Genomic DNA, 26,905 nt, shown 5'->3' on the forward strand with positions numbered 1-26,905 from the left:
AACGCTTCCAGAAAACGCAAAATTCTTCAGCTTTCAAAAAGAAAGGTTTCGCCCCTCAGCTGCCACATCGGACGAAAAACGAAGAAAACCTAGGCTCCTTTGAGTTTTGCCCGACAACCCAGCCAGAGTAATTGACTCGTTTACCTAAGCGACAAAGCAATGCCGCTCATCCCATCGGCTGCGTGAGGATCGCTCGATCGCAGCTCGCATGTGCTGCATTCCGTCCTCTTCATTGTCCAGTTTCTACAGTACTTCGAGATGAAAAAAGGGTCGTGATTCCCGCATTCCGTCCCCAGACGAATAGAATCCCCTCGTTGCTGCCATGGTCGCATTGATCACCTCAAGCAAGTCGCCCCTGGTCACCTCGTTCCATTTCGCGGATGATGCCGCCCGGTATCAGATCCACTCCCGCCCGGGGAACAGAAGGCCGGCCAATTTCGTAACACCATGATAAATACATACTAATCACCGCAGCCCGTTTTTCAATTCGCCTGCCTCTTTTTGCTGCAAGCTTATTCGACAGCGAACCAAACAACGCGAGGGTTCGTCAAGGCAACTGCCTCCCGCGGGCGATGCGGGTGTCCCCCGCCATCTGCAACTGCAATCCGCTGCAGCGCACCTGCACACTGCACCTTTTGCACGCTCTCGTCCCGTTAGGGCCTAGCACAGCCCAAAAGAGGCAAGAACGGAATTCCCGGACGCACGGTCCAGGCCGTCCCTCCCGAGCCCAAACCCCAAACCTGGATGAACCGCACCGTCCTCCAATTGTTCTGCCCGCCTGCAAATCACTGGGCAAATCACTGGGCAATGGGCAACGCAACCGGGCAGCCAGCCAGCCAGCCCACCACTCCTGTCCCGCCGACCGACCTGAGCCAGAGATTGAGATTTTGAAACTGCCAGGAACCAGACCAATGCCAATCTCTCCGGGGGGGATCTATGTCGGGAGGACTCCCCGGAAGTGACCCCGACCCTGATCCGAAAGAAATGCGAGATGATAGATCTGCTTGGTAATAATGGTTCAATGGTATTCGTACCTTCCATATGGATGCATCCATGTTGAAGCCGGCCGACCACGGCACCTACCTGACTCACTCGTCAGCAGCAACCTCCATCCTTCAGTACGAAATACCCACGGACGAAATGCCGGGGCACAATGCCCAACTCCCAATTCCCCGTGTCGAGGCGTCCATTGTCGGTGGTGGTTGGCCTTGTTTTCCCGCCGCCTTGTCACGCTTTTGTCGATGGGGCCGGCCGTGGGGCGGCCAGCTGGGCAAGGGGGGTGGGGGGAGGAAGAAGCCTTGGCCCCCGCCAGCCGCCGTGATCTGCATTCCCCCTGCGATCAGGAATCCATCACCTACGGCGATACGAAACTGATGAACCGCAAGGCTCAGCAGTAAACCAGTAACTAACCAGCAGTGAGTGAGTGCCAACGCATGGCGGGCAAAGTTAGACGCCTTGCCCATCACACTCGGTGTTGTTATTGTTATGGTTACTGCTGCTGCTACTAAGCGCGTGCTCTCGGCATGCCCGCCCTGGCCTGTTCTGGCCACCCGTCTCACTGTTTCTGACCCTCCCTGCGATTGCTTGCTGTTGGCCTGCGCAGCTGCGCAAGCGGAGAAGCTCAACTACACTAACTCATTCGACCAAAAGCCACACGGCATGTGACGTGCCACAGACCGCGCCAAAGCCGGCGCCCCCCAAGCCCAAAGCCCATCCACATTTCTACCCTTCCTTCCCCCCGCCTCGTGATGACTCTGGTGAGTGGTGGGATGGACTGAAACACCAAGGCCCGGGCCAGCCAGCCAGCCAGCCGCATTTCGTAGGTGGCGTGCCGATGCCTTGCCGAAACCCCGGCTGGGACTGTATGTGCTGTGTATGTAGGCTTCCCTTTGGGGGCGCGATGAAGGGCGACTATCAAATTCAATCGGCCCTGGTTGGGTAGAACAACCAACCAGCTAGCTAGCCGCGTTTTCCCCAGACCGGCCCCCGCGAAAGAGAGAAAAAAAAAGGCCGCGGAGTTGAGAATCTAACCCGACTCGTCACGGGGCTAGCGAACGAACTCTTCGTACTGCTGCTGCTTCTCCGCAGATTCCATCTCCTCTCGCCGTGGGGCCAGAAGGGAAAGGAGAGGCGTCGTTCGTTACCTAGCGAGGGCAATCACATCTCGTCCATCACAACTTGCCCGCTTGGTTCCACGGCGTTGTGGTTCGTAGCACCAACGTCGTCACATGTGGTGTGTGTGTATGGGGTGTGGGCGGGTGTGAAAAAAAAAAAGGAAAAAAGGAAAACAACCCCCATCCGTCCCCCGTTCACTCGCTGGACACGCGCAGCCAACTTCCGAGTCAATCTGTTGGCTCCCTCGTGACTGCTTGCTTGCTTGCTTGCCTAGGAGAAGACAAGCTGCCGTCCTAGCACACGGCCTACCCTTCTAGAGATATCGAAGACGACACGTGATAATTTCGCGCCCTCCAATGCAGTCGACAACTCCCAGTGTAAGGCAAATAATCCTGGAAACACATAGAAGCCCGGGAAACAGATTGCTGCTTTGCCCGTAGTTGGGGTTTGCTTTGGTAATAGTAGCAAAGAGACAAGGAGACAACCGATACGCCGCTGCTTGTCTGGCCATGGCGACAAAGGAAGTTTGTTGATTTCTGCGATGCTATCTTGTCTACTTATATTCTCATCGACGGGCGCCATCTGACACTAAACGTATTCCCTCAACTCGCAACCCGAATCGAGATGGACTCCCGCGACTGCTATCAGCCGTATGTTTCCTACCCGGCGTACCCACGAGTTCCCTTCGTCCAATCTCAGTCTTACTACAATACCGAACAAGAGTTCTCTCTGGGCGGCCTCAGCTTGTCCGACGACCAATGCACCGAAGACATGTTTTCATGGCCCAAGTCACCAAGAAACAGAGTCTGCGAGATCGCCTCCGTCGCGGTCAGAACGGCGAGAATAACCCCTTCGTCGTCCCGAAAGCCCACAACTCCACTATCGAGATTGCGCTGCGAAGCCTCCGCCACGAGCTGAACGCCTCGCTCAAGGTATTTCAGGCGCTTGTGCAATGCTTCGAAGCCGACATTGAGCCTATCCAAAGCTGGGCCGAGGACTTCACACTCGATACGGTCTGGAAGAACAAGGTCAAGAAGTTCTTCCGCGAGCAACAGGACAAGCGGGGGTGCGAGAGGATGACAGCCCGAATCTCGTACAGCAGAGCAGCTGTCAAGGACGCCATCAAGAACGCCAAGGCTTTGAAGGAAGCGTCGGGAGGTAAACACAACCTCGAGCGCCAGATCCTCACAGCCAAAAAGGCCGTTGCCTTTTGCGATGGGATCGTGGGTCTGGCTGAGAGAGCGGCCAGTGAGCGGCTCGCTTGCAAACAACTGGTGGTGGAGCTGGAGGAGGCAAGATCGTTACTGGATCGGAAGAAGCATCCATGGATCTGTAAGTCTACCCTGGCGAGAACGCGAACTCCCAACAATCCCCCCAATATAGGGAGGGCGGTAAACACAGGACCAAAGCTGATATACGTGTAGATGGCGAAGAGCAAGTTGAGCAACACGCTGGCGACATGAAGAATCTGAACGGTCCCGTGGCACAGGCGAGGAGTGAGGAATGGCATGAAGGCAACTGGAGAAGCAGAGAAGAGCTGGGCGGTTGGTTCGAACCCGCCGGGGTGTTCCCATTCCCAGGATACAAGCGGTAATTAGGGTGGCCATGGCTACCTCGATGTGAAGAGGTATTGTGTCGGGTGTAGGTTGTTAAGTCGATGCTATCCGAAACGGGAGGATGTATTGGTTGGCCGTCAAACGCAAAGTAGATGGTTAGCAGTATCCTCGCCCTCTCTGAATAGAAGTCACTTCTTACCTGGGGAAAAAAAGAGTTGGTGAAGCCTCGTCCTCAACAGAATAATCGGAATCGAATTGTGTGGCCTCATCCCCAGAGGAGACGAGACCGCACGCTGCGTATTGCACTCAAGTGTTGGGCACAAGCTTCGTAACGGCTCTCCCAGAGGAAACATGGAAACCAACACCCGCGTTGCCACGGGGTGGTCCCATGCCCTGCTTTTCTGATGCCAATTACAGACGCGTGATCACGCCAAGCCGTCACCGGCAGAGCCCGCGACCCATCGGACGCCCGAAAGCGCAAATGGACGAGCCAAAGAGTGAAGCGGATTCTCCGAATTTCTCATATGCTTGTAATAGGTTCGAAAGCACTGCTTTCGCAGGCTCTCCGTTTGTAGCATAGAAACGCAGCGTTGAAGAGGACGAGGCTTCACGAGGAAGAAAGAGGGAAGAAGAAGGAAGTCACACAAGCTCGAGCAGTTTTGAGTCAACGAAAAATTGCGGCTCAGTGCCCCGCGGCAGCTTTGGCCAATCATAAGCTTGTGTGGACCCACTCATGCCACCAGGCCAGAAATAATTTTCGAAAAAAATGACCCCCACTCTTTCTCCCAAACGTCCTCCCTCGCTGGCAGTAAAATTCGAGAAATCGAGGAGGCAGTGGGTCACCGCCAACCTGACACGCCCCCCCCCCATTCTCGTGGAGGCACAGGAACGGCCGGGACAGGGGGGGCGATAGTAAAAGGCCAGACCGCTACGTTGTGATGGCGCTGTTGACGGGATTCTGTATGCGGAAAGAGGCATTTCCTTGTAAGCAAACGCCGCTGAGTGTTTCTCGCCGCCTTTGACAAGCCAAAGGGTTCGTTTCTTCTTTCTTTCTTCCAATCATCTTGACTTGCCACGTGCTTGCCTCCTACTCTTATTCATTTGCTTGTACTTTAGGCTACCTACCTTGTCGTTTTCTTTCTCTTTTTTTTTGCAGCTTTTTTTCCTTATTTTGTTCTTGGTCACATTTAACTAGAATTCTTTTTACTACAATTCCCCCACCTCGCGGACATGAGAAACACCACGCTGCTGCCGTCCCCTGAGGAGGATCTTCCTCACTTATGGCAGAAACCCACCTATGAAGTGCTTCTTACACGTCTCAAAAAGCTCCGCGTTGAGCCTCCCGTGTGGAATCTTGACGCTTCGCGCGCTCAGATTCTCAAGGAACAGGCCGTCACAGCGCATGACCGACGGGAAATTCTTTCTTTCCTGTCCACCATTATCAAGAGCGGGTTACCGTGGCTTGATAGCGATGACGAGCGGGAGATGATTTGGGAGGAGGCCAGCAAGCGCATGTCGGAACGGTGTGGTCGGACAGGTATGTCGACGTCGTAGAAAGGGTCCTCAGAAGGTTTAGGCTTGGGGGGGGTAACTGACGGTGAGCGTAGCGATGGGAGAGATTACTCGGCGTTGGCCCTTTGAGAAGCACGGTGATGGCGACTTCAGCTTGGCGATCAGAGAGCCACCCCTGACTGGGGACTCTCTGGGCCTCAAGACATGGGGTTCATCTTATGCGCTTGCTCAACTCCTCCACAAGTTTAGCGCCGGGCCCCTTGCACACTTGTTTCTTCCTGGTGCACGTGCGGTGCCACAAGAGATCCTCGAACTAGGATCCGGGACCGGCCTGCTGGGCCTCGCTGCCGCTTGCGTGTGGAAGACAAGTGTTGTCCTCACAGACTTGGCTGTCATCATCCCCAACCTGGCACACAATGCTTCTCTTAACCAGGAGGTCGTAGATGATCGGGGCGGGCGGGTCAAAGTCGCCGCATTGACATGGGGTGGTAGCAAAGACGATATTGACCCGATGTTTTGGGAGCCGAATCGTTACCAGGTTAGAGAAAAGACAATATATGCGTTCTCCGAATTATTGCTAACCATGGACCGTAGCTCATCATCGTGGCAGACCCCCTGTATGATGATGAACATCCATCACTGCTTGCCGCCGCCATTGACGAGCAACTTGCCCTTAACCCGGATGCAAGGGCTCTTATCATGGTGCCACAAAGGGACGAGACCACCAAAGGACTCCTCAACGACCTAAGGGGGGAGTTGGCCCGGCAACCCAACCCCCTTTCTTGTATGAAGGATGACATAGTGGATGGGCAAGACGATTGGGGCACTGAGCATGACGACGAGGAGATGCCCGCCGTGGGTTTCTGGTGGGGAGTGTTTGGGCGGGATCGGTCCGCTCCCAACTAGGCTCATAGTATCCCGGTTATTGGGCCTGGTCTTACGGCGCGGCGTTATGGGCACGTTCTTTTCTTTTTGTAGTTGGGACTCGGGGTTGGACGAAAAGGGCCATGAAGAAAGAGACGAAGAAGAGCGGGAAATAGACCTAGAGCTAGACGTCACAATACTAAGACTTAGAGCACCAAAAGTGTCAGCATATATATGGCAATACAGATCCGGCTCGGCTCCTATTACGGAGACTGCAACCACCGATGAGCAATATGAGCCTGGATCTACCAAATACATACTTGAGAAAACAGCCACGAGGGGTCTTAGTCTTGCCCCTTGAGGGACCATGGGCGCTCTGCTGGGTGGATGTTTCATTCTGCTTTCCAAGTTACGTAGGTTAAACTACCTACCTACAGACGTGAAATCTCAACCTTCCGTCTGAACACGGGCCCTTTTCCAAAAACGCTCACTAACGCATTGGGCACCTTCCTGGCACTATATGTACCAGGTCCGCGCTCACACTGTCACCGCCTCCTCCTAATTGAAGTTAAACACCGGTTTAGCTCAGCGGTATTAGGAGGAGGACCGGTTCGACTCCCCCTCGCGGCGCAAAACTCTGGTTTTCAGAGTTTTCGTAACCACCGACCTCCATTCCACGGGGGAATGGGGCTTGGGGGTGAGCTTTTTGCACTCAAATATATTACCATATTTTACTTCAACTTACCCGCCCTCTTTCAATGATGGATGGTAAAGAGGTAAACGTTGGAACTTGCACTATGTCTGTCTGCATTCAGTTCCTTTGCATATTTCACAGCCATCATCTTCTATTACCATTTCATCTGCTCGCCGACTTGCTTGCTGCTAGACCCTCTACACCCACCGATTTACTCTTACACAATCCCCGCTTCGTCGCAGAATGTATACCGTATGGAAACCCCAATGACAGCTTGCAGCAGTCATCAGGATCACGCCTCCCCACGATAACTAAAAAGCCCCTACACACCCGTCGCCTGCTTCTTCGCATGCTTGTTCAGCATCGGCTTCGGTGACTCGGGCGGCCTTCAGGTGGTCTTTGGCATAGCCAAGAGCACGATCTCCTCTTGATGGCTGGGCAGGTAAGGGACAACCCCCTCGCTGGAAAGTTCCGAGGCCAAGGGGGGGAGAAGCCCGGGCCGGGAAACGAGTAAGTGGAATACCCATCTCGCGGCGAAGCACCACCCGCCGTCGCGTCGCGGTTGGGTTTCCATCACAGCAGAACATGATCCAATAAGATGTACAAGAAGCATGTCCCCCACTGGCCGCCCGCCGGTCGTTGAGAGAAGAGGAGGCGGGACGCCGAAGGGCCATTGGCGTGGTGAACCCCGAGATACTGCTCGTAGGCGGTGTTATCGTATAGGCTTTGTCTGGGGGGGTGAGGGGGGGGGCACTGGCGGCGAGGAGGGGTTCGGCGACGGGGAGCCGGAGCGGGGGCTACCCGCCCCTGGACCCGACATCTCCGTCTCCGTTGAGTGAGTTGGCTGGCTTGTTAGGGCGAGCGTACTTGATGCTCTTGGCTGTTCTCCCCTCCGCCCGACAACGGGCGACGAGGTTTGGAGTGGGCGTGGTGATAGGTAAAAAGGAACCTAGCCAGCTCCTGTTGATAAGAAAAACAACGAGCATTTCCTTCCACCACATACCCACCCTCCCTAAACTACCGTCGCCATTACAAACATACATAGATGGGAACTGGGACCGTTTCATTATATAGCATACTAAAAAGACAGGAACTTCCATGATTTGTGGCACCAGATTGGCTTTTACGAGTGGCCTCCTTTCCTGTCTTGTTTACTTACACTGTGGGGGAGGGGGGAGGGGGGCGCGATGAGGAATAATGAGTGGATGGGATGGGTACATCCGACGAAGGGAGGGGATATGAGGAGCGGGGTGGCTGTGTAATGATTTGTATAGTACTTGAAATTTGACATAACACAGCGAATGGGCAAGGTGTGCGTATTATCCATCAGCTTGGGGTCGGTTTGGGTTTGGTTGGTGGTGTGTGTGTGGGTGGGAAATGAATGGGGGATGATTTTCAGGACCCGGTGATAGCTCCGCCTCCGTCTCGGTTCTTGCCTTTCTCTCCATGAGTCATGACATGGTGGATTGGGTGTGAGGTGGGAGAGTGGGTGTGAGAGTGGACGTGGGAGGGTGGTGTGTCGATGATGGAGGGGTGGAGGGACGGAAAGGGGCAGCAGGATAGGGCTGGGGTGTTCTTTTCTTTGCAACCATCTCAGTGTGGGCGGCGGCGGTGGCGATGGTGTTGGTGTTGTTGGGCCGGAAGAGGAAGGGTGGATGGCGCGTCCGGTCCCCACACGTCCATCGCGTTTGCCTCGGCGAATTCCCCGACGACGTGTGAGTACTTTCCTCCGGCGAGGCTGTCATGTTTTCACATGTCATCATCATATCATCATATCTGGGCGGTTCGGGCATCGATCGTCGTGGGTGACAGGGCGGCTGCCTGCTCTGCCTGCCCTGCCTGTGTTGGTTGTTTAGTTGCCCCCCTGGGTGCCTGGGATCTGGGGCGGTGGATATCGCTTTCTTGATCTTTTGATAGGGAGAAGAGAAAAGGGGAAAAGGGGGGCCGGATGTGGGTGGGAATGAGGCTGAGGGCGTGTTGATGTTGCAGTTGGGATCAAGGCGTTCCCGTCGTCGCCGTTCATGATGGTGTGTGGGGTTTACTCTTGGCTTTGGATGTGTAGGAGGTACTTGGGATGTAAGTACCTACTCTACTCAGGTCCTTTGGTAATGATGAAGGCGCGGGATGGCTCGTAATCTACTCCCCATGTGGTCCTCCCCCCCCCCCGCCTTGAACTGGGTTGCATCCTGGTCATGGGATTGAATTGGGCTGCGATGAACCGAGTGAGACGGTGGCATGGCAAGGATGATGGACGCAGGGGAACGGGGGCTGGAATGAGAGAGGGAGCTCAGGGGGTTGAAACGAGTCTCGAAGGGTGCGGTGACGGCGGTCGTCGGGTGTAAGTGCGGATATGGAACCGAAGCGGTGACGCGACTTGGAGATGGGCAGACATGATAGGCGATTGAGCGAAGGATCCATCATTTTCCCAAATTACCATGAGCACGGCGTACATGAGATGAGGCCTCGCGTCTCATTGTATCATGAGATACACATAGTAATTGGGCAGCCATGGGGAGTCCCTCTTGTTCCGTGCCTAGGATCGCGAGTCTTGGCGCATCTACACTGCTACATAGTGGCTTGCCACGGCCAAGCTCGAACCAGTCGATCGCCTGCTTCATCTTGACAGACATGCAATGCGGTGATTGAACGCGGCGATAGGGAGAATCTCATTTTGGAAGTCGGCCGTGAGGGATGAAAAAACCTGAAGCAGGATGCCAAACATGGTGGACCAAATGGGGGCTCAGCCTTTGGCGTTGTCACGGTGGCCGCATTCTGGGCGACCTAGCTCGATGCCCACAGCCTCGTTCCAGAAGGGCGCGGAAGGGAAGGGAGAGTAAAAAAAAAGAGAAAAAAAACCATCCGAGGCAAAGTTAGGCCGTGTGCATGTCATCATCGGGCATCTCCGCCGACCGTCAAGGTGATGCCTGGCATTCGTTCACCTGTGGTTGCGGGTCAAGTTGTTGGTTGTTTGAGGGGCCGAAGATGGCAATTGCCGTCGGACAATGATTGGGGTTTGAGTTCGGGACCCCCAATCGCGTTTAGCGGCGGATCTGCTAAGACAACGCCGGGGGGCGCCAGAAGGCGCCAGAAGGGGTGCTCAAATCAGCCGATAACGTAATTCGCAGCAACTCCCCGCAAAATGTGTTACTGTTTGAGCCAGTGTGATCCCTGCCGTGCACGAGCCAGGTTCCGAGCTGTCGGGTCGGGTGGGTCAAAGCGTCGATTTACACCATACACAGCCTCGAAACACATCCAGGCCAGGCATTGAAGCGGCATGGGATGAGGTGGCATGGTCTTTTGCAGATATTAGCTCGGAAAAATCTGTGCATGTTTCTTCCAAAACCTTGAAAGTCACCAGGGCACCGCCTCGTATGCCAACACATGCAATGTACCCCCTTCCGCCGTGGTACTCCAGGGCGTACAAGGTACACTTCAGGAACCATCCTAAGCTGGGAAGGTTGTCCAGGTGCCATCGCTTCCGCCTTTCTAGGTTCCGCCCGTGCCGACCGGAATGATCCCCGCCACCGATTCCGCGCGGTTTAGGCAGTCCCCGCTGACTCTTCCCCGACGAGGAAGTGGTGTTGGTGATACGTTCGAACGGCGGCATTAGGGTGTAATAATAGACCCGAGCAAGATTTTCGCAACGGCCCTACCCTACTGGCAGTTGCATCCTCATGGCATCATGGCACTTAGGCAGTGAAATGACAGGAGGTTACTCTTGCACGAGATGATCGCGCCCTGGGCAAGGTACGACGTGCATCTTCCATGCGGGAACCTCGGGTTGTTGGCTTGCTGCAGCGGCCATTTTTGCTGCCTCTGAAGCCCCATTGACCGTCAACCTTCGAGTCACCCTGGTCTTCCGCGCTTAACAATCGGGCTACCAGGCGGGCATCTCCCATCGGGCCAGTCATGTTCTCCGGAGCTGTGGTGGCGATCCGGGTATTGGGCAAGGATGGTGTAGGGCAATGCCTCGAGACTGGATGCCAATACAAAAGAAGTGTGCTGTTGGTGCGGGCTGCGGAGGCAGCTGCCGCGTGGTCCTTTTGGTGTCGGGCTCGGCGCTCGACGAGCTGCCCGAAGTGCACAAGAGCTTGGTATAGCTCTTGTACCTCATGTCCAAGACGACGAAGTCAAGACCACTGCGGTTAACAATCTCCGAAAGAAATTGATTAAGTTGTTTCTTCCCCTATTGGATCTTGTCTTTGTGTCGTTGCCTCCCCTGTCGCCGCTAGCGGCGTGGCGTGGTATGGGCCTGAAAACGGGTGCAAGTCATCGTCAACCGAGGAGAGCTCCTTTCCTTTTCTGGTATCTCGGTGTGACCCGGACTGTCCCTGCGCTTAGCTAGCCCTACCGTCACCCTGACTCTTAGCAATGCAGATTATCCCTGAGCTAAAGGGTCCGCGTTTTCATTAGTTCATGCACTTTTTCGTTTTCGTGTCGATGATGCCATGCCCCATTGCACTCGGTGACGACAGTCAACACAGAACTATTACCACTCTTTCTGGAGTCTGGATGATGAGCCTGAATGGGGTTTCGGCGGTACGTATCCTCGAGCGATCTCGGGTCATCTGTGGGGCCGTTATGGGGGGAAACAGAGGGCGAGAGTCGAACAAATCATCGAGCTAGATTGTCAGAAATCGGCCATTGAAACAGCAAACAAAAATCAACGCTTCGGGCTTGGGTTGCAATATGCAATCGACACCACTTCTTAGCTCTTTGCCAGAGGGTTTGCAAACGAGGACCCCTTGTCTTCCGACTCGTGAGCCGGTTCTGGTTGGCGGGGGAGTGCGTCTCTAAGCGCGATGCAGATGCACCTGGTGTGGCACAACTGCAGGGCAGTCCGGCTGCCATGGCGGCATCTGCAAAGGTCGAACCTATTCTTCCGGAACACAATTGGGAGGGTGTGCGTGGGTGGGTGAGTGGACGAGTGGGTGGTATGGTTGGTGTCTTCGCCCGGTGATCATAACGGACAAGCGTGCTCTGCCGGTCCGCCCCGCCTGTTCGGCGACTTACTCGCCCCAGCCGCCTGAAGCGCATCCAAGATTTCGAGATGCTTTCCATCTCTGTCTTTGGGGCATCCTGAGTGGACCGTTGACCAATTCGCAACCGGGTGAGGATGCGGCGCGGCCCTGCAGAGTGCCGAACGGGCCAAACCGAAGCCAATGACTGAGAGAACTGATCAAGTTGGGTAGGGTCAGTAGCTTTTTCTGTCTCGGCTCACGAGATAAAGATTTGACTCAAACTACCTTACGCCCTGTTACTTCCTAGGGTTAATTGTGCCTCCTCAAGTTCCTTCGACTCGGGTAGGGGTAGAGGTAGGCCTAGTCAGTGTCGGGTCGAGGGATGATGAATTGGACAGACAGAATTCAAGAACAAATCCACTTTTTGGCCCCTGTTGTGAGCCCTGGTTTGACCCACTTCTTCTGTGGAGGGCGGTGATAAGCTTCCAGGGTTACGATCCTTCCCGCTTTGGGCGATGGGGTTGCGCACGGGCCATACTGTGTAAGGGGTGCCTTCCCTTGCAGACGCCCCCCCCCATCGGGGCTCATGTGACAAATTCCTGCTGCGTCCTCCCCGCGGCCATGCCAACCCTTGTTCGGGGGGCTGCCATGCACGCGAACACTAACGCCCTCTGCCCACGTCTGCACTGGTCGCTGTCCTGCCCTGCCCGGCCGTGAACAATGCGAGTCGCCAGCCAACAAAAGGAAAAAATGACAACCTGTTTCTCTCGACTCCACGCTCCGCCGCCGCCATACGAAAGGCGGTGTCCTAGGATGACAAACCGCAGACAGAACTGACTTTCTGTTTTCTGTTGTTGGGGGATAGCATTCGACAGCCGCCTGCAGCTTTTCCACGTGTCGCTCCCGAAATCAAGCGCTGTCGCAACTGTGTCAAACAGCAGATGACAGACGGGGGTTTTCCAAGGCCAAGATGGGCCGTGACACCCGTCGGAACCAATTCCCACTGTCAACGCTGCAGTGTGGATGGTTGACAAGCAACGGAACGGCACCAGGAAAATCCCTCCGTCATCGCACAGGGAGACAATTCCCTGCGACTTTGCGACCGAGTCCTCGCCAATCGGTCTGCTGTCCGACAGGCAACACCCGATTCTTGTCCGTCTCCATCGCGTGGCTTGGGATCGTGATCCAATAGTGTCGTGTTAAGATCGCAGCCAAGGCAGGTGATTGATCATGTGTGTGTGTGTGTGGATAGGTGGAGCGGGAAGCGCTAAGGGGGTGGGGGAACGAGAGGCAGTTGAGAATCATCAGTTCAGCACCCGGTGCAAAAGATAATCCCGTACTATGTAACAGTAAATCCACATCAAGAATGGAACATCGGCCTCCATACAGACACACACATCCAACACCCAGTTTAAGAAAAGGAAAGAAAAAAAGAGAGAGAATTGTACAGAAAATGGCCCGCTGCCTGTTGCGTTTAGTAACAGTTCGACATCATTCCTGCTGTCTGCCCCCCCCCCCTCCCCGAAATCCAAGAGTCTTGTCAACCCCCTGCCTCTAAGCCGGTCTACCACGCACTTTGCTCGCGTGATCGACCGTTAGAAGTGACAGGAAGATATTGTTGTTTTCGTGAAGCCGGTGACTGCTTGGTGGGTCTTGTTAGCACGGTGCCCACCCATGATGAACCTGGAGTGGCCAAAGACATACGGAGCAGATGCTTGTCCACGACTCCATTCAGGAGCCTTCGGCTGCTAGTGGGAGTAGGAATCGCAGATGCCATCATGATAGTCGTCGACAACCTGAGGGTTACCATCCGGGCAATATCCCCGGGCCGCGCAGGTAGCGCATGGCACTAGTTCCTCACGGACGTGGCCGCAAGAGGTGTAGTGGAACCTGTAGATGGTGCACATTTTGGATGGTGAAGATGTTTTCGTCTTTGTGATGTTTGTGAGACGGTGCAAAAGTGGTTTGCCGTGTTGGTAATGACAAGAGCGAAGAACAGGCTTTGGTTTGAGGGTAGGAGTGTGGGTTGCGTTCAGGGAGTGTTTCTTGAGTCTGCGTTGATGGAGATGAGGATGGGATGAGGATATTTCGAGAGGATAGACGGGAGTTGACCACTCCCTTTATACTTGTTGCTGGAGAGGAAGATGGGCTTGCCTTCGGCCACAACGGTGGTTTGGCCGCTCCCGGTATGACCCCCAGGAAGTGTCTGTTGGTAGTTGCCTTTCCGCTGAGGACGGGGCGAGGCAAATTCAGTCGGGTTGAGAGCGGTTGGTTGACGGGTGCTACTGTCGTCCAGAGTATCTCCAAGTAGGGATGTAACGATCCACACTCACGAGCAGATGTACAGGCGTGTATCCCGCGCTGCGGGGATACTTACTGGCATACCCGGCTGCGGGCTCGGGAGACTAGGAGACAGGTGTGGGCCGATCCGGGAGCGACAGGTGACAAGGGGGCAGAATAGAGCGAAGCCGTGTTGGACCTATCATGTCCGTAGAGCCCTTACCTTCAAGGGCTGGTTGGGGTAGATGCGGGAGCACACCCCCACCGCGGTACACTACATTGCCCGTTCAGTGGTCAGCACCAACTATAGAAAATGACATTGCCGTGATGTAGTTACTGCCGGGGATAGGAGGCGCAAGAAAGTCCGGGACTAGCCCTACCCTGCGCCGCGATGATGCTGCCCTTCATCTCGGCGGGGAGGGTGGGGGGGAGGGGCAGCTCTCGGTCAATGGCCGCATCGATCTGACCCTGCTGCGTCAGATCCCTTCTGTTGGGTGGCCGAGCAGAGCGACCCGGGCGTTGCCAAGAAGGTGAGGAAGAAACAGGCATGGGTACCTCGCGGATAGGGGACAGGGGGGGTAAGGCAAGGAAATGGAGATAGCTGCAGCCGTCTGTCGAGGAGGTGACGGGCCGTCCACCTTGCAGCGAGCCCCCTCAGACATCAGGGGCGAAGCATATGACGAACATGAGCCATAAGGCGCCAGCGAACAAGGGACTTGGCAGACGGGAACGGGCGACTCCCCAAGCAAATCGAGCTGCAGCACAACATGCCGGTGACATCAAGGAACTACCTAAACCGAAACTGGGTCGAGGGCCTTTCCCACCTCCGCCCTACACAGGATGATCGTAGTATAGGGAAACTGGAAGCGCACCACTTGGGAGTTCCCTTGTTGCCTTTGTGTTGGGGGAGGGGAAAGGGTGGAATGCTTGCCATCAAGGAGCTGTTCCGGTTGAACATCAAGAATTCAAGAGAAACACCTGACCGAGGTAAGATCACCAGGGCGCGAGAATAACTGCCCGAAGCTGATGGGACGGGCCACACATCATCGACCAACAACTCCACCTCCAGGGCTATCGAGAGGAGCAACAACGTCCGCCAACACGGACGACTCGTCGAAGAGCGCAGCGAGAGCTAGCACCGACGTGGTATAGCAGCAGTTTCCAAATTTGAGACATCTCCACCGCGGCCTGCGGAGGGACTCCCGGTTTGGGCTTGATCCGATAAAGCATGGGGGGCGAACTGCATCGACGAGGAGGAAAACTGCGAGAACAAACAAACGACAAGGAAAATGCTGGGAGGAGGAGGGCTTGGTACCTCTTTCCCCCTGCCGAAAAACCCGTGAACTTCTAGCGGCGTCTTGCCCTCGCCAACAAATCTTAAGCTAGGCCCGCAACGGTTTGGAAAATGCATGAGAAAGCAACGCGAGACTCAGGTATGTCGCATGGAAGGAACAGCCACCGTTTCTATGAATCAACTTGTTCGAGATTTGAGTGACACCCCTGTCTGAAGCTTTCTTGAGCCTCAGGTTGACCAATCAGCCACCAAATTCTGCATTGGAGGCTGCCGATTTCGTCCTTCGTGCCTACCTGTTAGCCCCACTTGACGCATGGCACGCCAGCTGTCGGCAGGAAGGCGCCCCTCTTCTTCCCGGTCCCCCTGTCATCGCAAGCTGGCGGTGCTTCAACCCCCCCGAGTTCTCTTTTGAGAACTGCTTGCCAACAGCGCACTCTGGATCATCGTGCAGCACTTGGCACCTATAACCCGTCACTCCTCCGGCGCCGCACCCCGGGCTCCGATCCGGCCGGCGGGAATCAATCTCAATCCCCCCGCCTTCCTTCGGTTCCGATTGCGCAATAGAGTCAGCCGCCCGCTTTCACGAAGTTCCATGTATCAAGTAACTAGGTACTTGAAGCACTGGTAACTCCGATAAACATGGGGGTTCGGTATTGCCGCAGCCTCAGAATGCCTCGTGCGGCCCATTCTGCGACCCATTTGCGCGATCTTCTTTGTCGACGGTGCAACAGACGTCGCTAGGCCGGCTTCTCTGGCCGACGCCATCGGCACAGCCCTGCTCTCCTTTTTTGAACCGTGAGTGGGGCTACCGGAAACCCTCAACCTCAAACTCGACCCAAGACCTCGGGAGGCCCTCACGGTCCATGTCCATCGCCCTTTCGTTTCGTATGCCCCTTTCGTCATTCGTCTTTTTACGTCTCATCGACAAGACTTGTGGATATCGGCCTGAGGCCTGCGGTGGTGTTGATCTGAAACTCCTTTCTCGAGGATCCCCGTCCCGCCCGGTGATAGGCTCTCGTCCGCAATGTAGGCCTTTCTATCACCTAAACTCCAATTTCCGTGCCAAACTAACCGGCCGCTGACTATACGCAAAGAGGACGGTGGTTTCATTGCCAAGCATGGATCAATATCGGGAGAACACTTGCTCCAAACCCCGTTCGTCCTTTCATGACGGACGGTTGCCCTACCGAGAAGCGAGATGGCCGTTAGCAATGACAAGGAAAGCTTGAGCACATCCGCCGATGCTTGAGGATCACGTATTATGCCGAGCACGGGGTGACCGGTGGCTGGATGTGCGAGGTGTGCCAGGCAGGAGGGGAGCTTCTCGCGCCCCCTCGCCGCCCGTGCGAAGCCAGCGGCCGGGTGGCAGGGCCCAACGCCTCGAGGGGCAACCCCCTGACGTTGTGCCAGGGTCACATATTGATCATTGCTAACGATGGTCCGCGGCTGCGCCTATGCGAGAGTTCAACCGCCGTTCCCGCTGGCAAGAGGGGGCCGCATCTGTTGGATCGTACCCTGGGCAATGACCCGACACACGAGAACCAAGCAAAGACGCGGCTGGAGACACGAACCGAAATGGTGTCGTTGGGTCGCAGGGAATACGCCAACGTCTTCGCGACTATGCTGTGATGGTGGCGACGGTTGCGTGTGCCTACCAATCAGGGTAGAATTTAAGCGCCTGGCGGCGTCAAAGCTCGGTAAGCGTTTCCGAATACCACGCAAGGACAACGACATCAATCTCAATCTCATCTACCAGGCTAAAGTACGGCGTGCATTCGCTCTCGGATGGTGTTCGGCGGCTTTGGATTCTGTCCCTTGCTACGCACCCTTAGTAGCCTCACCCAACCGGCCCGTCGACATCCGGAATGCACTCCCACATGTGGTCGCTCGGCTGACCTTCCCAAGGGCCTGACGGATGCCCTAGCGCCTTGACAATTCTTCCCGCTGTTTGCTTCACGTTTTCTCGGCGTGAGGTCTGCTCCACCTGCACACCTGCATACCCTCGTGAACGGGTCTAGCCACACCTGGCCCTACACCCCCTTACGCCGTGCGTCTTTATGGGGAAGGTCTATTACGGTTGGCGGAGGACCGGCCTCCTCGGTGCTATCGCCAACATGGGGACCCTGTGGACACCATTCTCAACGTTGCTGTGTGCCCCCTCATCTCGTCCCGGCATATGGCGTCGATATCACCAACGGGCACCCTAGCTCGACAGATGCCGGCAATCGGCTTTCTACCAGCTTGGGACCGACCTCCCAGGCAGAGGCCTTGCGCCGGGTCCAACTTCGCCTCCGCCATGCTAGTTAGAGTGGATCGATGTCCAAACTCAGCATGCCCTTTGACGAGGCAAGTATCCCTAAGTTCCTTGTTCAGAAGTGTACAGACTCCCTACCGGCCCCCCATCTCGTTTGCATGCCGACGTTGGCTGCCAGTTGGGGCCACATTGCAACCATGCGGGCACAAATGACACTACTGCATGTGCTGGTTCCGCAGGAACACCAAGCGGTTGTTCAACGCCGTGTTTGCTGAGCCCCCAACGGAGTGTCTCTCACCGAGCAGAGGCCGGGCATTATTAACGTGGATTTTTCAAGGACTGCAGGCCCCATGTCTTTGCTTTATTACGTGTGTAGCTTTACTGCTGAACCCTTTTTCCGAGTTAATTCCTGTCCTTGTTCGTTTGGATAAGCAACCAGGCGAGAGAGGAATTCAAGCGAATCTCGCAGAAAATTGGGCGGAGCCACCAAACATCGCTCTCATACCAAGGTGCTGCCCCCCTACTGGCAGGCAACCTTGGGCTTCAATCTACACTACCTCCTCACAACTGCAAGTGCTGTCCGAGGAGGCTTGGACAAGTGTTGAAACGCTCAAAGCATGGCGTCGAAGAAGAGGGAGCCGTGACCACGCTACATAAATAAACTTTTAAAACTTTTTATTGCGGAACGTCAAAGTTAGACATTTCTGAAGTGAGGAAGGGCAGGGGCTTCCATACTTATTCCATACCTATCGAGGCCAATTCACTGGCCGCAGCGGCTTTCCAAGTTCGGTCAAGTAGTGAACGGTGGTTGCTCGGATGAGCCAGAGAACCATAGAACGGCCATTTTTAATGACGAAGTCGATATCGACAACGGATTGTTTGCCCAGTGGTAGCACGAGCAGGGACGAGTTACTTCGTTGACTCGGATGTCCAAGTCCTTTCCGTTCTGGCCGCGAGGGCTGAGTTGTGATGGCCGGGTTATTCTGCGCTCGGACCGGCGCACTCCGGCTAGCTTCGGGACCATCTTAAGCCATCGGCCTGCTCATTACAGCAAGCCGAACATCATCTGGCTTGCAGACTTTGCTGTGCATCATGTGCATCGCGAAAGACGCGTTGATGCAGGGGGGAGGACAACGGCCAATCCTAGCGATGGACTCACAGCGTCAGCGAGAACCGAGATGCAAGGACTGGACTGGACACAAACAGTAATGGGCACACGGCATTTGAAGCTGCCCCGCGCCCCGCAGCCTCCCGACGTCAGTTGACAGCCGCGATGTTCCCGAGATATCTTCGCGAGCTTACCGGGGGCCCAATCAATGGCGGCCGAGGCCCGACGTCATGGCACCATATGGGCACCGCAATGAACCGGGACGGCCCAGGCACAGAGCCGCGCCGTGCTCCACATGCCGCCTGTATCAGATTTAATAGTTTATCTCAACTTTACCTGCATCATCCCGGCCCGAGCTGTGAGCATATTTGTGTCACGTTTTTTTTTTCTCTTTTTGTTTTCCCCCATGCGCTTTCCCTTCTAAGTTGACCGACACAAGAAGCGCGTAACCAAGGCATTGTTATGCTCGGGTTTATGAAAGACCCCGGCTCTCAGACCAATTGGCATCCCACGTGCGGCGGTCGCTCGCCCAGAAATGCTGGGTCCTCCTCTTCACCGTCAAACCCAATCATGAGAAGGCGGGGCTTGCTGGGGTTTTCGGATGAGATGGATAGGTGCGCCCGCCGTGTGAAACAAGTGCGCTGTGTCATCCATTTTGATGGAATTACGGAAGGTTATCATGTGAGCATTGTTGCGGAGTACAAAGGAAGGAGCCAGCAGGGGGAGGGGGGGGGAAGGGGGGGGGGATAAGTCCCCGAGTAAGTCTATAAATCCCCTTCACCCATCCCGATCAACCCTTCTTCTGCTTTTGCTCTTCTCTTCTCATCCACCCTCTGCCCCACCAAATCCAAACCTCGACCACCCAAATCAGCACCGAACATCAGTTTTTCAGCCGCCATTTCTATCCTCTGCCACTTCACAAGCAACCCAGACGACTTAAAGCACAAATAAACCCAAGAAAATGTCGACCCCGACCACCGAAGAGCTCCGCCAGCTGAGTGAGAAGGCCGTCGAGTTCACCCGCCCGACCGCTGAGCGCCGGCCCTCAACCTTCCTGTCGCTCGCCCCCACCACATCGGAGTCGTACCCTCGCACCCCGCGGGTCAAGCAACCACTTACTGCCGAGGCCCTCACCCAGGCTACGCAGCAGCAGGCTACTGAGGAGGAGCTGGCGAAGCGCCGCACTTCCAGCCTCAGCAGTGATGCGTCCAAGTTCCGCTTCCTGAAGCTCGGACCCGTCCACTGGGGTGAGCACCAAGGCGAGAGCAACGGCGACTTCCACGAGGTTGCGGTCGAGTAAACGGTCCATATCATCATCATTATCATCGTCAACGCCGCCCAATCTACGGCACTGCGCCCGGCCCTTCCTTTTTACTTCACCTCTTTTCGGATGCCTTTTACGCCCGATATCATGATACCATGAGCCAAAAATAAGACTTTGCTTTTTCTCCTTCTGCTCCTTCGATTCTTGAGATTTGTTATTTTTATGCCACTCTGATTATGCATGTTGATGGTGTTGGGGTCTGATCGCGCAACTGTGTCCACTCAACATGGCCAACGCAGCGAAACCCCCCTCATCCGAATGATTTACGTATCACTTTCTCTCTCACTCTCGGGATTCTTGGTTGGAGTCGTGTCGAGGGCGGAAATGGTGGGGGGATCCAGCTAAACTCCGAACCGGGGTTCTGGCTTAGCCTGTTTCTGTTACACGACGGATTCGCGAGAAGGTGTGGGGGGGTAAACAGATGAGGGGGGATGGGAGGGAGGTGTCGTCTTTGCCACGAGCTTAAACACTGGTCAGAATGGAGAATGAAAACTGGCTTTGCCTTTCCCAAAAATTTCCAACTAACTAGCGTGCGTGCAGGATGGTGTGGTGTGCTTCCCCGACATGATGGGATTTGTTGGAGTTTCTCGCAATCAGTTCATCCTCACTGGTTCCCCCCCCTCTCCATTCTGCGGCGACATACCTGACGTTCAAACGCGACCAATGCCCTACCCTGGAGCTCATGCATGTCGCCTCGCGGAAGTGCGGAGTCTCATGCATGGCGCATGCATGGCCAGCTTACTTTTGACGGGGCAAAAGAGAGAGAGAGAGGGAGGGTGAGAGAGAAGTTGGGGGGGGGGGGGGGGCGACCGTTTCCACGGGTCTTGCCCACGCCCACGTCGCTTTCTCTTGCTCAAGTTAACCTAGTTTCAAATGCGGGCGCTTTTGCCCCCGTTTCCCCCTTCCCCCTCCCCTTGCTGAGGTCGTACGATCGACGCTGTTTGGTGGGATTGAAGGCTTCAACGATGCAGGGCCAAGGCGGCAGGCGACAGGCTACAAGGACGTCGTCATTGCACAAATATACAGATTACCATCTTTTTTGTGCGGGGGTTTATGCCAGGGGGGGAGGGAAGGATGGAAGGGAAGGGAAGGGAATCTGACAGACTGATGAGACCCGAGGCTCGCGTAATCAACTACCTAACTAAGCTACATTAGTTAGCATTAGTTAGGCAGGGCGGTCTCGGGGTCTTGGGGTTTTAGGGTCTTGGGGTCTTGGGAGTAATTTCTTAGCGACCCTTGAACCCTTTTTTGGGGGTTCCTGTGAACTCAGCACAATTAACCTTAGTCTCCATAATTACCTACTTTATTATCGGTTGTGTGGAGGTAACGTCGTCTTCTCCTGGAGCTAGTGTGAGCTGAGATAGCTTAGCGCTGGGCCACAACTCTTGTTGTCTTCTTGCCAAGCTGAGCAGATCTCCACACTTTACACGACACAGGTCTTGCACAACGCAACCCACACACTCATAAAATCAGAACCACCCGGATGACTCGGTTCCCGAAAGCCAAGATGTTTCCATCCAGCACTCCACAACTAACCATGGCGGTGTGTTATTTTTTTCAGCCGATTTCCCGCCGTCGGTCGTCTTGATACCAAGACAATATTTCCCCCCGAGATCTACGCAAAAGAGATCTCGCCACCCTCTGAGCAAAATAATCGGTACACACAAGCGATATACAACGATCTTCATGCCACATTTCTCAGTCAAACCATGGCCAAATTTGCCAAAACAAAGTGCAATACAGTCCCTTACTATTGCTCTCTCCATCATCATTATACCATGTGTTTATCTTGTCTGGTGCTCTGTGTACAACTTGTTTAAGTGTGGTGCATGTGTAAACGAGACTTGCAAGGGATCCACTAAAAGTCGGTTTTGTGTGTACCGATCTTTTTGCTCAGAGCGTGCTCGCCTAGACCTGAAATCTGTCCCACTTTCCCCAGCTGGCTCGGTAGATCTTGATCATCGGCATGGTCCCGTCTTGGCGTAAAGCTCGGCAACGCCGCGTGCCCAATTGGCCTTTTTTCTCGTTGGCAATCACTTGTTTGTGGACGCTTGGCAAGCGCCCCTTCCACTATCAAGGTGTTTCGCTGGACGACGACGAGAGGAGCCAAGCCGCGGGGATTGTCGCTCAAGCCTTTTTGATGTTGAACTCGGCCGCGTCGCCAACGCCGACCGCATCCACCAGCCCGTCTATGTCCAACTCCAGAAACTCATCATCCCCCACCCCCCCTCCGTTTCGCTCACCGGCAGCAAGAGCAGCCGCCATAACAGCAGCCGTCACAGCAGCGACCGCCGCCTCAGAAGACGGAATCCTTCCCCCCAGCATCGCACAACTCACCGCACCCGCAGCCCCCCCCCTTTCCCCATCCGCCTCCCCACTCCCAACAGCAGCAGCAGCTGAAGAAGAGGAAGGAGAAGTTTGCTCATGAAACTGACACCAAAACGGTTCATGCCATCCCCTCAACACCCTTAGTTTCACCCCCCCGCCTTGCTCTTGTTCACTCAACCCCGGATCCGCCAACAGCGCCAACAGCGCGCGAAGCGCCGGGTTCGTACCACCATCACCAACACCATCACCAAAACTATAAACAAGTTCGCCGCCGGGCCCGTCCTTGAACGACAACAACGGCCCCGACGGCGGCGCCGACTCCATCACGTCCACGCACAGCCGCCGCAGCGCCCCGCTCAGCACCATGTCGGTAAGCGCGGGCACGATGACGTTCTGGAGCTGGGTGCCGACGTCGCGGACCACCACCACCGCGGCACGGATACGCCGTCGTGCGTTGGTGGTGTCCGGGTGCGTGAGCAGCCGGAGGAGCGCGTCCACGCCGAACTGTTGGTGGCGGGGGCGGTGGGGGGACCGGTGGCGGGTGCGCCTGCGGCCGGGGGAGCAGGAGGAGGGCAGAATGAAGGGGAAAAGGAAGGTGTTGCGGGTGTAGTAGAGGTCGCCGGCTTCGCGGTAGAGGAGGGGGGAGGCGAGGAACAGGTTGGTGGGGGGGTCGGCGTAGTCGTAGTCGACGGGGTCTTCCTTCTTTGCTTCGTCGTCGTAGTCGTGGCGTTGATCTTGATCCCCATGCTGTGTAACATCGGCAGCGGCGGGGATCCGCGCCACACACCTCCCGCCGGGGCCACTGCCGACGAGGATATCCGTCGGAAAGATGCAGATGTACGACAGTATCTGCTCGCGGAGCTCGACCGGAAGATCGAAGAAGCATTTGAACGTTTGGGTTTGAGGCGCCATTTTGTTCGATGTGTTCACTGTTCAAGACGAAGCATCGGTGGACACCGATTGGTTTTAACTTGCGATACTTCGTACAGATTACCTACCTAGTTAGGTAGTTGAGTCGGAGGTTATAAGTTGAGGGATGTCGGTGCGCAGAGTCGCCCAGAGGTCTCGGGGTTTTGGTCCAACGGATTACAGGGATCCCCGGGCCGGAAGCTACGGAGGACGATAGTCGCCACAGTGACATCACCCATCAGTCCACCACAGCACTCGGTTTTTCCTACACCCGACAGATCAGTTGTTTTAATGCTTTACTGAATAGAGTCCACGTGACATCTAGATATACGGTATTAAGAAGTTTGATATTTACATATATAGCCACCTAATTGCACTTGGTCTCCATAGGGCACTGCAACCACCTATACGTGGTGCTACACCGAGCTCAATTGCAAGGTAAGTAAGGTACCACACCAAGGGCAATTGCAGGGCACTGCACCGAGTGCAATCGCATCGCACTGCACCAAGTGCAATGGCATCGTTGATGGTGTGGCTGGGGTAACATGTACCTATAGAAGGATCTTCCAAAATCGAGGTTGAGGTTCTAATTGGCCGTATTCATTACAATAGCAACACTAGGGGGTTTGCCTATTGTAAGCCCCATGCAAAATATGGGATTTATGGGTTATGTAACTGTGGCGGCTATCGTCTTCCGTAGGAAGCCCGACTAGGTAATTCTTTTCTCACTGGTGAGACAAGTGAACTCTTCGACAACGTTTTTGTCTCCTTTTCCTTTTCCCTTCATATTCGTAGCCGATTGACATTGTTTTCATTACCTCTTTTCTTTGTAGAGAAGAATAGGACTTCGCCACGGGCTTAATTCGGAACCGCTGAAGGCTTCTCCACCCCCCGCATGGGTCAACGAAGACAAACAAACCACCTTCCAAGGCGAGTGTTTTATACGCTTTGATTAACCTCCTTAGCCTGCATGCAATACGCTAATGGAAATATCGGTCATGAGAATCAAGAGGAAAAGTCCCAATCGTCAGCAATCTTAATAGATACCTCCTCCCTGGCCGAAATGGCCCCGCAGCGAAACGCAGCTTAAAGCCAGATCCCTCTAACTTTTGTATCCCGTTTCATGAATCAAGATGTAAGACGCCTCCCATCATACCGCGGCCCTGCCGTCCCGCCGGTTGCTCGTTAGCTCCAGACCGTGGCTTCATAATCCCGTCCGATGCGCCCTGTATCTATCTGGTAAAGGCCAATCCATCCATCCAGCCTCAAGTCATTTACCGCGAGGACATGGCCTTGGTGACCAGCCTCTTGAGCGCAAGCTCCTTCTTCTTGAGGTCATCAGCCGACGAGTCGTCAAGCTCGAGCTGACCCATGGCATCGCTGAGCGCCTGCTCGATCTTGTCCTTCTGGCCACGCTTGAGCTTGAGCGACAGCGTCGGGTCAGAGACAATCTCCTCAACACGGGAGATGTACGACTCGAGCTGCTGCTTGGCCTCGAAGCGCTTGCTGAAGGCCTCATCCTTGGTCTTGAACTTCTCGGCATCTGCACACTTGTTAGAGATTGTCTCTTGTCGTTACTCGCCATTGATGTGGTACATACCGTTGATCATGCTCTCAATCTCACCCGACGAGAGCTTGCCAACAGAGTTGGAGATGGTGATGTTGGCGCTGCGGCCCGAGGTCTTCTCAGTGGCGGTGACCTTGAGGATACCGTTGACGTCGACCTCGAAGACGACCTCGAGGACGGGCTCACCGGCCTTCATGGGAGGGATGGGAGCAAGGGTGAATTCACCCAGAGAGGTGTTGTCCTCGCAGTTGACACGCTCACCCTGGAACACGGGGAACTGAACGGTCTGCTGGTTGTCGGCAACGGTGGTGAATGTCCTCTTCTTGATGGTGGGGACAGTCTGGCCACGCGAAACGACGGGGGCGAAGATGTTGCCCTCCATGGCAACACCGAGGGAGAGGGGAACGACATCCAGAAGGAGGAGGTCCGAGGTGTCGGCAGAGGTGGCCTTGCCGGAGAGGATACCGGCCTGGACGGCGGCACCGTAGGCAACGGCCTCGTCGGGGTTGATGCTCTTCTCGAGCTTCTTGCCGTTGAAGAACTCGCTGAGGAGCTTCTGGATACGGGGGATACGGGTAGAGCCACCGACAAGGACGATCTCGTCGACCGCGCTCTTCTCGATGTTGGCATCCTTGAGGACCTGAGCAACAGGCTCGAGGGTGCCGGAGAAAGACTTGGCGTTCAGGTCCTCGAAACGGGCACGGGTGATCTGCATGTTCAGGTCCTTGCCGTCGAAGAGCGAGTCGATCTCGATGGTGGTCTGGGCACCGCTGGAGAGAGTACGCTTGGCACGCTCGCAAGCAGTCCTCAGCCTACGGAGGGCACGGGGATCACCCGAGAGGCTGTCCAACAGTGTCAGCTATTCCGTTTCGTAACCATGATACGCTGGGGCCGGTCTAGGGGAGCACAGAGCACAGTGGCCCCCGAGACCGGTAGCGAGAGGCGACACTTACTCAGACTGGGTCTTGCGGAGGAACTCCTTCTTGCAGTGCTCGAGGAGGTTGGTATCGAAATCCTGGCCACCAAGATGGGTGTCACCAGCAGTAGCCTTGACGGTGAAGACACCGCCCTGGATGTTCAGGAGCGACACATCGAAAGTGCCACCACCCAGATCGTAGATAAGGACGTTGCGCTCCTTGTCGGACTTGCCAGAGCCAAGACCGTAAGCAATGGCGGCGGCGGTAGGCTCGTTGATGATACGGAGGACGTTCATGCCAGAGATGGCACCAGCATCCTTGGTGGCCTGACGCTGGTTGTCGTTGAAGTAAGCCGGGACGGTAATGACGGCCTTCTCAACCTTCTTGCCAAGCTTGACCTCGGCAATATCCTTCATCTGTTTTCGCAGCACGTCAGTGTGTGCTCGGGATCTGATGGCCTGCTGGAGATACGAACCTTGTTCAGGACCATGGCGGAGATCTCCTGGGGAGAGAAAGTGTGGGTGCTGCCGAGGTACTGGACCTCGACCTTGGGGTTGCCGTTGCCATCGTCAACGACCTTGAAGGGCCACGACTCCATGTCCTTCTTGACAGTGGGGTCCTCGAAGCGGCGGCCGATCAGACGCCTGGAGGGGAGACGGCGGTTAGTGGACTGCCTTTACTCAAAAAGCGCACACCCGAGGGAGCCATACTTGACATCGAACACGGTGTTCACCGGGTTCATGGCGGCCTGGTTCTTGGCCGCCTCACCAATCAGGCGCTCGTCCTCAGTGAAGGAGACGAACGAGGGCGTGGTGAAGCTACCCTGCTCGTTGGCGATGATCTCGACATTGGTACCTTCGTACGTGGCAACGCAAGAGTAGGTTGTGCCTGTATATCGGAAGCCTCTGTTAGCGTTTGCGCTTCATTTTTGACCCCGCGCCACGATCTGAGGCGATAGAGGCGACACAGGGAAGAACAAAGCGGGCATTCTTACCGAGATCGATGCCAATGGCACCATCATAGACTTCGTCCGCCATTTTTGAAGATTGGTGTTTTTAAGGGAGATATGAGGGTTGGGCAGAATCTGGCGCGCGAAGAGGGAAAGACCGATTCGGCGTGGGGCAGGCTGGACGGTCTTTAAATTTTGAAATTTTCAAATGCGGTGCTTGAACTTTTTCTTCTCCGCCCGCATTGCCCGCCTCTTGCCCCACCAAACCCACAC

General features: G+C 55.3%; 7 protein-coding genes across 7 annotated transcripts; 3 read left to right on the top strand and 4 right to left on the bottom strand.

The window, feature by feature from the left end:
* Positions 1–561: 561 nt before the first annotated feature.
* On the bottom strand, positions 562–1,945 carry F5144DRAFT_66681 (uncharacterized protein). Its single transcript, XM_066793315.1, has 2 exons — positions 1,134–1,945; positions 562–1,083 (listed from the first exon to the last, which is right to left on the bottom strand). The coding sequence occupies exons 1-2, from the start codon at positions 1,461–1,463 to the stop codon at positions 661–663; spliced, it is 753 nt and encodes a 250-aa protein (XP_066649200.1). The 5' UTR covers positions 1,464–1,945; the 3' UTR covers positions 562–660.
* Positions 1,946–2,894: 949 nt separating this feature from the next.
* F5144DRAFT_598324 (uncharacterized protein) lies at positions 2,895–3,709 on the top strand (the record flags this gene model as incomplete). The annotated part of the gene is made up of 2 exons (XM_066790933.1): positions 2,895–3,447; positions 3,540–3,709. 2 exons carry the CDS (start codon positions 2,895–2,897, stop codon positions 3,707–3,709), a joined length of 723 nt encoding a protein of 240 aa, XP_066649201.1.
* A 733-nt stretch (positions 3,710–4,442) lies between these two features.
* On the top strand, positions 4,443–6,300 carry F5144DRAFT_557776 (putative methyltransferase-domain-containing protein). The gene is made up of 3 exons (XM_066788044.1): positions 4,443–5,208; positions 5,279–5,721; positions 5,778–6,300. The coding sequence occupies exons 1-3, from the start codon at positions 4,902–4,904 to the stop codon at positions 6,087–6,089; spliced, it is 1,062 nt and encodes a 353-aa protein (XP_066649202.1). The 5' UTR covers positions 4,443–4,901; the 3' UTR covers positions 6,090–6,300.
* An 11,037-nt stretch (positions 6,301–17,337) lies between these two features.
* F5144DRAFT_66766 (uncharacterized protein) lies at positions 17,338–17,663 on the bottom strand. The gene has a single exon (XM_066793316.1). It carries the CDS (start codon positions 17,572–17,574, stop codon positions 17,380–17,382), a length of 195 nt encoding a protein of 64 aa, XP_066649203.1. The 5' UTR covers positions 17,575–17,663; the 3' UTR covers positions 17,338–17,379.
* A 1,721-nt stretch (positions 17,664–19,384) lies between these two features.
* F5144DRAFT_66798 (uncharacterized protein) lies at positions 19,385–20,245 on the top strand. The gene is made up of 2 exons (XM_066793317.1): positions 19,385–19,396; positions 19,597–20,245. The coding sequence occupies exon 2, from the start codon at positions 19,600–19,602 to the stop codon at positions 19,936–19,938; it is 339 nt and encodes a 112-aa protein (XP_066649204.1). The 5' UTR covers positions 19,385–19,396; positions 19,597–19,599; the 3' UTR covers positions 19,939–20,245.
* A 1,666-nt stretch (positions 20,246–21,911) lies between these two features.
* On the bottom strand, positions 21,912–23,573 carry F5144DRAFT_66918 (uncharacterized protein). Its single transcript, XM_066793318.1, has one exon. The coding sequence runs from the start codon at positions 23,200–23,202 to the stop codon at positions 22,090–22,092; it is 1,113 nt and encodes a 370-aa protein (XP_066649205.1). The 5' UTR covers positions 23,203–23,573; the 3' UTR covers positions 21,912–22,089.
* Positions 23,574–24,473: 900 nt separating this feature from the next.
* Positions 24,474–26,720, bottom strand: F5144DRAFT_478308 (heat shock protein 70; the record flags this gene model as incomplete). The annotated part of the gene is made up of 6 exons (XM_066785094.1): positions 24,474–24,742; positions 24,800–25,608; positions 25,720–26,099; positions 26,159–26,327; positions 26,394–26,571; positions 26,678–26,720. The coding sequence occupies 6 exons, from the start codon at positions 26,718–26,720 to the stop codon at positions 24,474–24,476; spliced, it is 1,848 nt and encodes a 615-aa protein (XP_066649206.1).
* Positions 26,721–26,905: the final 185 nt, after the last annotated feature.

The sequence above is a fragment of the Chaetomium tenue genome, assembly GCF_020726465.1.
Source record: "Chaetomium tenue strain MPI-SDFR-AT-0079 chromosome Unknown F5144scaffold_1, whole genome shotgun sequence".
Lineage (NCBI taxonomy): Eukaryota > Fungi > Ascomycota > Sordariomycetes > Sordariales > Chaetomiaceae > Chaetomium > Chaetomium tenue.